Source organism: Mus caroli, chromosome 8 (assembly GCF_900094665.2).
Source record: "Mus caroli chromosome 8, CAROLI_EIJ_v1.1, whole genome shotgun sequence".
NCBI lineage: Eukaryota > Metazoa > Chordata > Mammalia > Rodentia > Muridae > Mus > Mus caroli.
Window position 1 is genome coordinate 33,605,641 of NC_034577.1, and position 14,437 is coordinate 33,620,077.

Here is a 14,437-nt window from a genome sequence, read left to right on the forward strand (position 1 = left end):
GCCCTAGTTACCCAGGTGCTTTTCTGACCGGAAGAGGCTTGTGCTCCTGGTATTTTTTGAATTTTGCTTACTGTATGGTAGATAGCATCCTTCATAGCAAGCTATGACTATGTCAAATGTATAGATCCTGTGAGTGTCTTTTGAATGTGATGTGTGTATGGACCTATTTTCCTTCCATGCATAGGAATTTTTCTGGTGGGTAAAAATTAATTTCAAACTTTTTTACATATAAAGTTAACTAGAACACTGTTATTCATACTATGAAAACTTTTATTATGCAAGTATTTTAGAAACACTATTAATGATCCAGTAATTATTTGCATCACAATACCTACCTGGCCTCCCTGCCTTTCCTGGTGCTCCTGGGTTTCCTCGACCTCCAGGGAAGCCAATTGGTCCCGAATCACCTTTATCACCTGGAATACCTGCATGGTTAAAAGAAAAAACAAATATGTCTAACTATTTTTGAATATATTCAAGTACCCAATAAATGAAATTAATCTCTGAGGAAAGTATGGCATTTTTCCTACCATTCATGTATTCCATTGAAAGATAATATAAAAAAAAAAGACATGAGCATATTGCATTAACTATGTTATAGTCAATGAAACACTCATTGTCAGTAAAGTAAAGACAAATTTTCAGTTTTATCCAGAAAGCTACTATAATCAACCAGAAAATTTTGAGTGGTGGATATTAGTATAGTCAGTATGATAATTTTTTTCTTTTTTTTATTACGTATTTTCCTTAATTACATTTCCAATGCTATCCCAAAAGTCCCTCATACCCTCCCCCCACTTCCCTACCCACCCATTCCCACTTTTTGGCTCTGGTATTCCCCTGTACTGGGGCATATAAAGTTTGCGTGTCTAATGGGCCTCTCTTTCCAGTGATGGCCTACTAGGCCATCTTTTGATACATATGCAGCTAGAGTCAAGAGCTCCGGGGTTCTGGTTAGTTCATAATGTTGTTGCACCTAGAGGGTTGCAGATCTCTTTAGCTCCTTGGATACTTTCTCTTGCTCCTCCTAGCAAACACATACATGGATGCTCACAGTCAGCTATTGGATGGATCACAGGGCCCCCAATGGAGGAGCTAGAGAAAGTATCCAAGGAGCTAAAGAGATGATAAATTTTTGAAGTTCGAGCTTTTATTGTTCATATTAGTAAAAACATAACACAATAAGAAGTATGCATGAGTTTTTATTTAAACACCATGTCTTTGAATTATTTAATGGGCATTTGTAGCATGCAATAATGTATGGAGAATAATGAAGCAGTTATAGAGTCTGCTTTCCTGGAGATTTCAGAGGGTAAGTTATCCCCTACTAGTCTTCATCTGTGATAGTATCAGTTGACTAATACATTGATGATGTCAGTGCTCCTTGTGATCCCTTTACTTCTCAATAACACTATCAAACTTTTACTATCAGAGCCTTTTAAGACAACGCTTTAGATGCAAATCACATGTCTCAATAACTACAAGTTCATATACATATACATCATATACATAAACATATGTATATATATCCAGTATATATTTTAAGAGTAAAAAGCAATAGAACACTCTTTCAAAGGGACTGATACTATAAAATGAATTATTATTACAATGTCTTAAGAAAAAGCATACTTTAATCTCTTGTGCACTCTAGAGAATGTGTAATGATTATAACGTATCAACTATTTAGGGCCGCTAGAGTAATCACAGAAGTTTCTAAGACATTTTTATCCCGGCTGTGGGAGTAGGTGTTTGTTAAGGTGAGTTTAATGAGTTAAATGGCAGATTATGAGGTTATGATTGATCACCATCTATCCTTCGGTTCCTGAGTTGGGTATCACATTTGAAGCAATCATAGACAACACTGAATGGATATTAAATAATAATCAAACCTATCATTTTTGAAGCTTGCATAGTTTTTCTTGTCATGCCTCAAATGAAATCGCAATCCTCTACCTTAACGGGTTATCTACCAGGATAATTTAATTACCTGTCATATGAGCAAACTGCATATATAGTATCTATTTGTGTAAATGAGCAATGCCATCAAAAGCCACTAAATCTTTGTTGTCATTTATCTTGACTGCCAACTTGATTACATCTTGAATTTGATTAGATCAAGAAGCCCCTATATGTGTTGGGGGCAGAGAGTCCTGTGAGGGCAGATATAAGATGAACTAACTGAGGGAAAACCCTCTCTTAGAATTCCAGCAACAGTGCAGTCACAAAATAGCAAGGAGAAATGAACAGCGCTGTATGCTTTGTAACCACTTAGTGCTGGTGAGTATTTACCCTGCTGTTATGGATACTGCTCTGGTTGTTACTGCTGCTGATGTGGCCAGCATCCTAGCTTCTTGAGTCCCCAACATGAACTGAAGAACAGTTGCTCTGCAAGAATAGCCCTAGCTTTTAGTCCTAGATTAAACCAGCTGAAGCAGTCAGCATTAGGAATGGAGTAACCAAGTTCTCTGCTTCTCCAGCATGAAGACAATATTCAATTATCAGCCCCTATGTATAAGCCAACCCAGTAATTTTTATAACAGTCATTCATCAGTCTCTTTCCCTGGATAACCCTAATTAATTTGATAGGAGACAAGATGTATTAGTTTGACATGATATCTGTTTATACTAGTAACAAAAGTTGAAAGTCTCAAATCCTATCTTCCACATGCACAGTGCGGAAAGAATTGGCATAATGTTTTCAAGATGATGCTTTGTACAACATGTCATGGGCTTCACTGATTGCTATGCTTGCACTATATGGCTTTACCAATTATGCCTCATACTTGAGGGATAGTTTCTTACAGATCTTAGAGATAGCATCTTTGGCAGATAAAATAATGTGGGCTGCTTCCCCTACTTAAGACATAAATGTATTTCTCTTTAGATCTATACGGCCCTCAACAAGAATGATCTTGCTGGATAAAAAAATATATATCTGTGATTAATGTTAAAATCACACACTCACTGGCTTACAGGAAGGTGACCATACACATACACACACAATCATACACACACACACACACACACACATATATATATATATATATATGTATATATATATATATTTATGTACATATGATATATATATATGATAGATGATAAACAGAAACTAAGATAAGATACACATGATGTACCAATCACATGATATTCATAATTTTTTTCCTTGGTTGTTTTTCCTCATGTAACTTTAGCTAGTCAAAATATCGAAAGAAAAACATTTCATTTCATCTAAAGAGAAAAACTAACATGTAATCAAAGATATTAGGGTAATTTTTGGCCAGTCAGACTTTCTAATTTTGCTTAGATCATTTGGGCTATATTCCTTTAAAACAGTGTGTAGAGAATTTATTTACAAAGCATGGCATTTGAATAGCATGACAGTCGCCCTGTTGGTATTGTTGGTGTCATTTTTTTTTTCAGTAAAGATAGTTCATGATCTGTCTCCTTTTCTCTGCCTTCCATTATCTTTTTGCAAAACATTGGTTTCAAGATAACAACATACTCAGAGGAAAATAATTTGGCACAATTTTTCTCTAAGTAAAATACAAGAGAGAGAGTGGCTGAAAGCCCAGGCAAAAACCGTTCATCATCTCAGCTTTGTTTACTTTATGATTCTGTGAGTTTAAGGAGGTATAGTGCAGTCAAGAAATATATAAGAACAACATTCTAACTTTTATAACTCATTAATGTATCTATATATGTATTGAAAATCATATCTTATAGACTAAACTAATATGAATGTGATTTTCTTCTTCACATACAGCCTTATGTCTACTATATACTATATGTAGTCTCTCCAAAACCTCTAAGGCTCATATACAACATCATATTGTAACTCTGGATAAAACATTAAATATTCTACAAAAATCAATAATTGGTGCTTAGGCTAGAAAGATGACTTCAGTAGTTTAGCTACTGATTTTCTTCTAGAGGACCCATGCATGATTCCTGAGACCCATATTGCAACTTATAATTGTCTGTAACTTAAGTTCTTTGGGATTAGATAATCTCTTTAGGTCTCTGAGGATACCAGGCATGCACATGATGTACAGATAAATGTGTAGCCAAAAACTCCAAACACAAGATAATAAAATATTTTTAAATGAATTAATGATTACTATTCAATTTGCTTTGTGATTAGGATGCTATAACACATATTTCCCCAAAATGTGAGAGGATTTAAACACACACACAGAGCATTGAATAGATGAAACAGCTCTTTTCCTCTAAATACAAAGATCAATACACATCATTCAACTTCATGATATATGATTCAGAGATTAGTATAGCCTTACCTCTTATGCCTGGAGGACCAGGTGGGCCAGTTTGTCCAGTAAGCCCTCTGTCTCCCTTTTCACCTCGGGGTCCAGGAGGCCCTTTGAAAAATAACAAGTACTGATTATAATTATAAATCATAGTTAACTTTGTTATTTATCAAGACAGTTATTTGGAAATTTAGAGATTTACATATAATGAAATTAAATTTTAATTAAAATATCTTAAAACTATAAACTAAGTGTTGAATAAATTGTCTTTTTTTCTAGGCAGAATGAGTAAACTGTAAATCATGTAGTCAAGTAGACCAATTGCAAGGTTGATGCAACATACATCATTGGAAAATGGTATATTAAATTAGGAGTTTTAAGAGAGATATTTACATATCTTATTTAAATGTTATATAAGAAAAATTAAGAGGATTTGTGGAAGGTCTTTACATATTAAGAGAAAAAGGAACAAGTCAAAAATAACTTTGAACAAGAAACTATTGGAAGAACCATGCTATTTACAAAAGGACTAGAAACACAACAGACATAAGAATGTAGGTGGACTTGGTTAAAATTCAAGATTTTGATTTTTGATTTTAAAAGGGTGAGATAAGCATCTACGCTTTGGTCTTCCTTCTTGAGCTTAATGTGGTCTGTGAATTGTATCTTAGGTAATCCAAGCTTTTCGGCTAATATCTGTTTATCAGTGAGTGCATATCATATGTGCTCTTTTGTGACTGGATTACCTCACTCAGGTTGACATTTTGCCTAAGAATTTCATGAATTAATTGTTTTTAATAGCTGACTAGTACTCCACTGTGTAAATTATTTGTATGGATTCCTCTGTTGAAGGATATCTGGGTTCTTTCCAGCTTCTGGCTATTATGAATAAGACTGCTAGGAACATAGTGGAGCATGTGTCCTTATTACATGTTGGAGCATCTTCTGAGTATATGCCCAGGAGAGGTATTGCAGGATCCTCTGGAAAATCTTCCAATTTTCTGAAGAACCTCCAGACTGATTTCCAGAGTGGTTGTACCAGTTTGCAATCCCACCAGCAATGAAGGTGTGTTCCAATTTCTTCACATCCTCTCCAGCATCTGCTGTCACCTGAGTTTTTTATCTTAGCCATTCTGAATAGTGTGAAGTAGAATCTCTATACCCCATTTTGATAGGGTTATTTGGTTTTCTGGTGTCTAACTTCTTGAGTTCTTTGTGTAAGGATCTGAAGTGGTTTGCAACCCCACAGGAAGAACAACAATATTAACCAATCAGATGCCTGCCCCCTGAACCCCCAGGGGTTGACTAAACAACCAATGAAAGAGTACACATGGAGTGACCCATGGCTCCAGCCACTTATGTAGCAGCAGAGGATGGCTTTGTTTGGCATCAATGGGAGGAGAGGCCCTTAGTCCTATGAAGGCTTGATGCCCCAGTGTAGGGGAATGACAAGGTGGGGAGGTGGAAATGAGTGGGTGGAGGAGTACCTTCATAGAAGCAGGGGGAAGGGAGATGGGATAGGGGGTCTCTGGAGGGGAAACTGGGAAAGAGGATAACATTTGAAATGTAAATAAATAAAATATCCATTTTTTTAAAAAAGGGTAGGATAGAGATTAAAATGCACAAAGAAAGTATTCAACTATTTAAAGGCTGATTAATCCAGAGTTTTCTTTGTCATGTGTTTTAATGTGCTAATAAAAGGAAGAAGAGCTAACATATGTGCTGTATATGAACTAAAAAGATCAGTAATAAGGAAAGTATCCCTGCAACAACCTGACACCAGGCACAGATACCAGCTACCAGGTCACTTATTCACTCAGCTACTTCATTTCTAGAGATACACGTGAACTTGAATTTGGCATTTCTTATTTTCTTTCAATTTAAAAGCATCCATTTTATTACGTATCAAGATGTCTGTAATATATAAATTTTTATTTGATAAATGTGAATATAAACAAATTAAGAACCACACGTATAAATTTGGGTAGAACATTGCATATAGAATGCATGAGCCCTCAGATTCAATTCCAGTGTCAACAAATACATAAAAAGAGAATAAATGAATTAGCAATGAATAAATCAAATTGTACTATGTAGTCCACAGGTGCTGATTTTAAGTTATTTTTGTTGTTAAGATTTGGACAACCCTACTTCTTAACTGTCTTAAACTAGTACACATTAAATAAGGCTTCATCTGATCTTTATAATACTTAATTTCTAATATAATTACTAATGAGGGAAATATTAAAATCATGAAGTTGAGCTTAATGTACATCAGAGATAGAATGGGTCAGTCCAACTTACTTTCATTATAATTAGAGAGGAAGAAGGGAGAATTGGGAAGAATTTATGTTAAAGGGAATTAAACGAGAAACTAGGTTGACTCTTAGCAAGTATTTGGGCTGAATCTTCAGAAAGTAGAAAAGGATGGGTAGAAGGAGTAAGGAAAAGAGAGCAAGAGAAAGAGGGAGGGAGGGAGAGAGAAAGAGAGAGAGAGAGAGAGAGAGAGAGAGAGAGAGGAGAATGAGGACAAGGAAAACCAAAATCTACAGGAAAAATTCCTCCAAAATACACCAAGACCTCTTATTGTCAATTCTATACATTCAGGGTTATGCAATTTTCATATATATATATATATATATATATATATATATATATGAAAGAAAACCAGAAGGGGGTTAAGTATAGTTCAGCTTTAGAGTAACAACCAGTCTGTACAAGGCCAGCACCAAAGTGGGAAAATGACATCTATGTCTACGTGCCTGTTATTTTCTTGTCTTCATTCCCTAAAAACCACTCTATATCAACTATTACACAGCATTTCCTTTTTGTTAGTTATAGTAACTAATTCATCAGTCATTCAAAGTACACACAATAGAGACTAAATACTGGGCCATTTAATAGGACAGATGGGCATTCACAGATGTTTGGTATTCAGAAGCCAAGTCGCATTATTATCCTCATAAAATAACCAAAATAACTGTGGCATAAAAACTTGTATGGCATAAGACAGCCAGAAAAATCGAGAACAAATAAAATTACTCGAGATAGTGCCATTGACTTGGTTCAAATGAACTTCCAATATCTTTATTTATACAGAAGGAACGTGATCCAGAGATGTGTGACATAGATTTTAAAGGAGTAAAATTGGCTATCTCATGGGCAAGTCTAAGTGAATTCCTTTAATAAAAAAGTAAGATGAATAAAACAAACTAAACTCTTGTTTTTAAAACTTTATAACATAGACATGAACTGGACCCTCAAACAAAGGAGGCCAGGGCGTGTGTCCTGAGGCATACCACTTTCAGTTCCCTATTCCACTCAGTTATCTTTGAAGATGCTGACAAGCATTAGCATGCATGACAACACATTTCAACAGCAATGAAGACAAGAGTAGTATGGCATAAAGTTTCCTAATCGTTTTGGGTGATTTTGAACAGATATATTCAATAAAAACAGTCCAGATCAACTATATAAAAGACAGAGCAAGAAAGTAAGGGACATATATCAAGCTGGAAAAGCAAAAAAATAACAACACAAAATTAAGTAGTAGAAGTAGATACAGGGAAAAAGAGCTGTCAGATTGTATTTTTAAAAGTAAGCATTTTTACAAGACATAAACTTTAAAAATGCAGGCCAGAAAGTTTAAACTGGAGAAAAAAATCCATCAAGTGAAGATAACTATATTCTAATATGTAGATATAAATGACTTATGCTTGTTTAAAAAAATCAGTAAGATTCCTTGGAACTGAAGAAGAAAGTAATGTATCTATGATTATTATTAAGAGTTTAAGATGTATTTCTAATTAAAAGTATAGTTGGATAAGAAGAGATTTTTCATGCTAATATAGTATTCTCTGTTTTATTTTCATTTACTGAGGCAGGCTCTCACTAGGAAGCCTCAAACTTGCAGTGGCTTCCTGGATCTGCTGCCCAGTGCTGAGTCACCATGTCTGGCTTTGCTTTACTCTATAAGAAATTCTAGGGCGTTGGTAGCCTTATCATGCCTGACCTCATATTAAACTTCTGTGAACTTGTAGTAACAGCACCCTCAGAAACCATTTACTTTAAAGGACGGAATGTCAGATACCAAATGCCTGCATATAATGACACATTTTTAACATCTCATTTCCGGGTCAAGATATTTTACCTTGAATTAAGGTGATGTTTTTCAGTGTCTGTGAGTGTTCCCAGTCCTTCAGTCTGAGGTCGTTGGTGATGTTGTTCAATAGTCTCACTTCCTGTTTTACTTCCTGTTCCACGTGCGCTTGTTCTTCTTTCACAGACTGGACTTCTGCTGATACTTTGTACACACGTTCCTCCAATTTACTGATATCCTAAAAACACAGTCAGCACCACAACTTTTGTTACACACAGTTAGAAATCATGTACATGCCTAGGATATTCAAAATGTGATTTTTGGAAAGCAGATAGCCTAAGGGGAATGTTACAGAATGAGAATAAGAAATGAGTATAAATGTTAACTTGTATTCACCTGATATAATTGCCATCCCTGAGATTTACTGCCTCTGTCTGGTAAACTAGGTCTAGTACTGGACATTTCTACCCTCCATAAAATCTAATGTAGGCCTAGAAAATGGTTTTGGTCTCTGAGACTTGCTGCTAAATAAGCTTGCCCCTTCTTAGTTCTTTCTGATTTCTGGCTGGTTGATTCAACACAGCTGTTCTGACTCAAATGCCTCTCCAAGCTGATTGACTCAGCCTGGCTTCTCTCTCTTGGCATCTCCTGAATTGCTCTGCTTGGCCTTATACTAACTATGGAAATATGCTCTAGTCTACAGGTTCCTTCTTATTCTCTGGCTCATTCTGTCTTCACTTGTGTCTAGCTTATACTCTCTGAAACCTGTCTCTGTACAACTGTCCTGGTAAAACTGCATCTTTCTATTCCCAGGACCCACAGCCCCTCTCTCTGCAATGCTCTCTTAAGTAGCTTCCTTTTCCTCTCACTTCTCAGAGTTGGGCATGTCCTATTCTGACAAATCTTTCTCTGACTCATCACATTTCTGCCCCTCAATTGGACATCACTTTCAACCATGACTGAACCATTCCTTCTACAAATAACTTTACTTTCATTGTTTGGGATTAAAGATGTATGATAAGGGCTGAACATACAACACAATAGAAACCACTTTGTGTTTGTTTGTATCGTTTTTGTTTTTGTTTTATTTTGTTTTGTTTCTGTAAACAACACAACCTCAGGGTACACAGTGTGCTCAACTGTCCTGAAACAAATGGGTCCTCAAAATTCCAGTTCTCTGGCTGAAAAAGAATTCTTCTATCCCCAAATACACAAATGTCAAATTCCAAAACTTAAAAATAACATCTTGTCATAGGGGTTTTAATTTATCTAAAATGACATTTCTTTAATGGGTATTTGTGGTAAAATATCCTTAGTGTGTGAAATTTTTTTATGGTAACAACTGAAGTTTAACACCGTTCTTAGTGATAATGATTGGAAGAGTTTTAGATTCAGTAAAATGTCCAACTTGCATTTTCATATTTTACTCTCAAACATTATTGCCTCTGATTTTGATTCCTTCTTATTCTTTATCAATAATAAATACACTATATATAGGTAAATGCATAAACAAGCATACATATAGAGTGTGTACAGCTTCTTTCCCTTTTTTTCTTTTTCATATTTCTTTGACGTAGAGTATCACAGACCTTTTGGCCTTGAATCTGTTATTTAGCTAAGGATAAATCATCAAGTCCTGATTCTCTTCCCCGACGTTCTCAGTGCTGAGATTTCTAACATGTACTACAACTCATCATTCATATAGAAAATAGATGAACAAGAGAGAAGACTCTCTCTCTTTCAAATTCATATTTGGTGTATCCTCAACCAGAGGTATAATGATTTATGTAAGATGTCCCTGCCTCTTAGAAAGAGTTTACCAATTTGGCCTTGAATTAAATTTGCGTATTTTCTTAGTGGGATAAAGATTGCAAGAAGAAAACCAACAGTAATAGAGTACTTGCCTATCGTGTGGACAGACCTTAATTTGGATCCTCCTATCACTATGATGGGAGAATTTCAAGGCAAATAAAAGAATTTCAGCGATGTCAGTCAAAACCTCATTTGCTTTTCTGGGCAATGCAGTGCATATTCACTCACATACCAACATTAACTTCATTTCTAAATTTTGGTGACCAGTTATCTTTAAAACACATACAAGACAGCTTTCCAATCTGTTGTGTACATGTACCTTCTTTTGTAATTACCCCAAATTAAAAGTATAGTCTGTACAAACAACCCCCGAATCACTCCTCAGGTCTTCAAACATAGTCTCAATGTCCACTGGCTACAATACTTTACCTGTGTGGCATTCTGTCATTTCTGCTGTAACTAGCACATTACCAAATCAAGTGAGGGTTGCTCCTCCATTTTATTCTTCACTCCTCATTCTACTTCCATGGACCTCTGGCTCTGCTTCCACACAAAATAAGAGTCTTCTTTCTCCTTCATTCCCTTAAACTTAAAGTCTACATTTGCAGGTGATATCTCATCTTTGTATTTCTATTCTGTTCTGTTCTGTTCTGCTCTGCTCTGCTCTGCTCTATTCTATTCTTTTAATTATACCCTTCACCCCCATAGGTGCTTCTTTAAGTACCATTTTTAACCACCTAAATCCTTCACATGAATACTTGATGCCCAATCATATGTTATATGCTTAGATACTTTATGAAAAATGTTGGAACTATAGAAGTTCAAATTTTTTTTATATTACATGAAAGTGAAGTAGAATATCTGAACTCTTTAATATGAAGTTGCCCATCATGATATCAGTGTCCTGTGATAACATTAAAGGGTAACAAATAAAAGTTCAAACCTTTGGAACAGCTAAACTTACAAGTTAAAAATACGCAAAACTTCCTCTTTTGTTAGTCTACGCTTAGTCAAAAACTTAATAGATTTTCATTAGGTAGAATAAAATTAGGAGTTTATTTTTGTTCTACAATTGGCATGCATTTAGGGGGATGTTTTTATGTTTTATGTGTGTATGATGTGTGTGTATTTGAACATGATATGTGTATGTGTTTATATATCCATCTGTGGTGGTATATATCTGCCTCATTGCACATGGGGAGAATAATTGTTTTCCATCTTATTTGATATATGATCTCTCGCAGATAGACAATTTGTGAGTTTCTGGAGACTCTCATGTCTCCATTTTCTATCACACCCGGAACTGAACTGGGATAACAGATGTAAGCCATTTTATCTGAACGTATGTGGATTCTGGAAAGTCATACAACCCCCAGTCCTCACACTTGTACATCAGTGTTGATTCACTGGTCCATCTCTCCAGGCCTGACTTCAGATGTTAAAACATCATGCATGGTATGGGAAAACCTAGCTAATAACTTTTAGCTATGAAAATCATCGTTATTGGAGGAAAATCTACAACCACTAACCTCTAAACTAGCATAATCACTAACAATAATCTATAAAGTCCTTATATTATTTATAATGCCCTTATACCCACAATGTAAATAGTCTTCCCCTGTTATCATGGAATTTTTTTTCAATAGAATCTACAATAAATCAAAATGCAAGGTTGAGGAGTACAGTTCCAATGGATATATCTACAAAACACTCCTGTGCCTAAAGATTAGGGAACATTGAGGAAGAAAGAGAATAAAGATCACAAGAGCAATTATCAAGGTGTTTGCTTTGAGGTTATGTCTCTGAGAAATATCAAAAGCTATGCACATAGAGTCTGACCAACATTACTGCTCAAATGTGGGCTGAATATGGATGGCAACAGTGAATGAACCAAACTAGACAGAGAAAAGCATATCAGGGTTCAAAGCCTATAGAAAGAACTATAGTAACAGAGGAAATCTAGGAGCAGGAAAGATAGACTTCCCAAGGGAAGAGCACACTAATTGGTTGTCCAATGCTAAATTGTCAGTCTGAAAGCATACATACAGCTGGTATTATAAAAACCAAAAGAAACCAGGTTATTTTTAGGAACACATATGTATATACATATCCATGGAATTTAGTTCCAGAACACAGCCATGCCACTGCATTCTGAAGGCTTACCTCCTGTTGCTTTGCTGTAGATTCGCGGACTCTGACATTCAGTGTTTCTGTATGGAGCTGAACATCAAGCAGTGTCATATTCAGACTCTGTAAGGACTTGGAGATTGCATCCAGTGAATTCCCATGTTCCTGGACTGACGAAATCAAGGAATTTAACTGCAGAAGAATATCATTAAGTCTTTGGTCATTTGCCATGCTGAAATTCTGGAAGCGTTCCGTGTCTATAAGGTGGGCTTTTGAGTTTGAAATGCTTTGGATTCTCTCCTCCATGTCCTTCATGTGTTCCATGATAATTGTAAATCTCATTTCCACTTTACTGGTATTTTCTTTTTCCATAGGACCTTGAGATGTCTCACTTGTGTTAAGTGAACAAACTAAGCAGTTCTTCATTTCCCAATTCAAAACCTGAGCTGAATATTTGAATAAAAAAATAAATCAATTTTTAGCTTATATCATTTGTGCTCACCATCCCTATGTCTTTGAATTCCATCCATTGAAGGATGTTGAATGCTAGCTTAAATCAAGCATTTAGTTTTCATTGATTAGACTCAGTATATTATTATAAATCACATAGTCACCTCTATGATTTTTATGTTAGAAATTAATCCAGTATAGATCAACCTTTCTGATTGCTGATTGTTAGTTTTCTTGACAATTCTTTGTCAATTTGAGAAAATTCTACAGACTGAAATGTTCTGCACCTGAGTCATGAACTACTACTTACTGTTACTAGGAAAGAGTTCACGTTAAGCAACTCTTCTGAAATTATCCTGTTGGACATATTTATATTAAAATTATAATTACAAAATCAATACACAGAATAATCAGAAGACCAATGCCATCTATGGGATTGGTAAACTGTTGATTTATCACTGAAGATACCAGAAAATTAGTCACTTTAGTTAAACAGGTTAATTTTCCTAAGATAAAGTTGGGAAGACACATTTGTTCTCTTTAAAAATGCATTGTTCACATTACAATATTTTCTCCTGTTGTAAAATATTTAATCATAGCAGCAAATATGAAAAATAATTTACCATATGTATTATCAGTCTAAAGTCTAATGTTTGATTGTACATTTATCAAAACATATTTGTTTCCATTATTACTATTATTATCACTATTATTATTATTATTATTTTAATTGGTTTGTGAGACAGAGCTTCAGCGTGTAGCTCAGCTTGGCTTTGACGATGTTATACAGCCCACTCTAACTTCAGACTCATGATGCTTCTGCATAGCCTTCCCAGTCTCAGAATCACAGAATCTGGAAACTTTTAATTTAGTGTCATATTATAAGCACTTTTTAATTTTAATTTGGCAAGTACATTCTATCCTAGCATAGACCTGCCAGATTTCCCTAGAAATTCTCCACATTAAGTTTGTTTCTACTTTGAGTAACACATTCAATGTTTTTGAAAAGCAGTCTCGTGATGAATCACATCTTCAAAAATATCCACTCTGTTCCATGAAATTTGGGGACTATAATGAGCTGCTGAAACATGTTTGCAAATGGCTATATGTTTTCTATATGAGCTAATTATCCTTTCAGAATGGTATAGAATGAAATAAATACATAAATAAAGGAAAAAAAACCATCACGTTTAAAGATAAAATTACATATGTTGTAATTATATATGATGAAGTAAATACTAAAATATTTACCACTGTTCTATAATAATATATATTTGATGAAATTTAACAGATTATAGCTATGTATATATTTTTGTCTGCATGCTCCTTTTACATCCTTAGTTAGACGCATAATGTTTTTCACATTTGACAATATAGAATGAAAAAGTATACCTTCACACAGGTAAAATATTTAAATATATAGCCATATATATTTAAGGTCTAAATATTTATTTATTTAATAAATAAATGAATCTCCTGAATTTCTTAGTTGCAACCAGAATTACAGAGTTTTTAAGAATTAAATAAGACATGCTGGGCGTGGTGGCACATGCCTTTAATACCAACACTTGGGAGGCAGAGGCAGGCAGATTTCTGAGTTCGAGGCCAGCCTGGTCTACAAAGTGAGTTCCAGGACAGCCAGGGCTATACAGAGAAACCCTGTGTCGAAAAACAAACAAACAAA

General features: G+C 35.0%; 1 protein-coding gene across 3 annotated transcripts in view; it reads right to left on the reverse strand.

Annotated features, from left to right (window-relative positions):
- Window positions 1-14,437, reverse strand: part of Msr1 (macrophage scavenger receptor 1) — a 62,887-nt gene that overhangs the window by 32,720 nt on the left and 15,730 nt on the right. For all 3 annotated transcript variants that reach the window (XM_029480987.1, XM_021170308.2, XM_021170310.2), the window contains exons 4-7: window positions 12,340-12,749; window positions 8,416-8,602; window positions 4,296-4,376; window positions 336-425 (exon numbers count right to left, since the gene is read on the reverse strand). In XM_029480987.1, coding sequence (XP_029336847.1) covers window positions 336-425; window positions 4,296-4,376; window positions 8,416-8,602; window positions 12,340-12,749 — 768 coding nt within the window. The remainder of the gene's footprint in view (window positions 1-335; window positions 426-4,295; window positions 4,377-8,415; window positions 8,603-12,339; window positions 12,750-14,437) is intronic.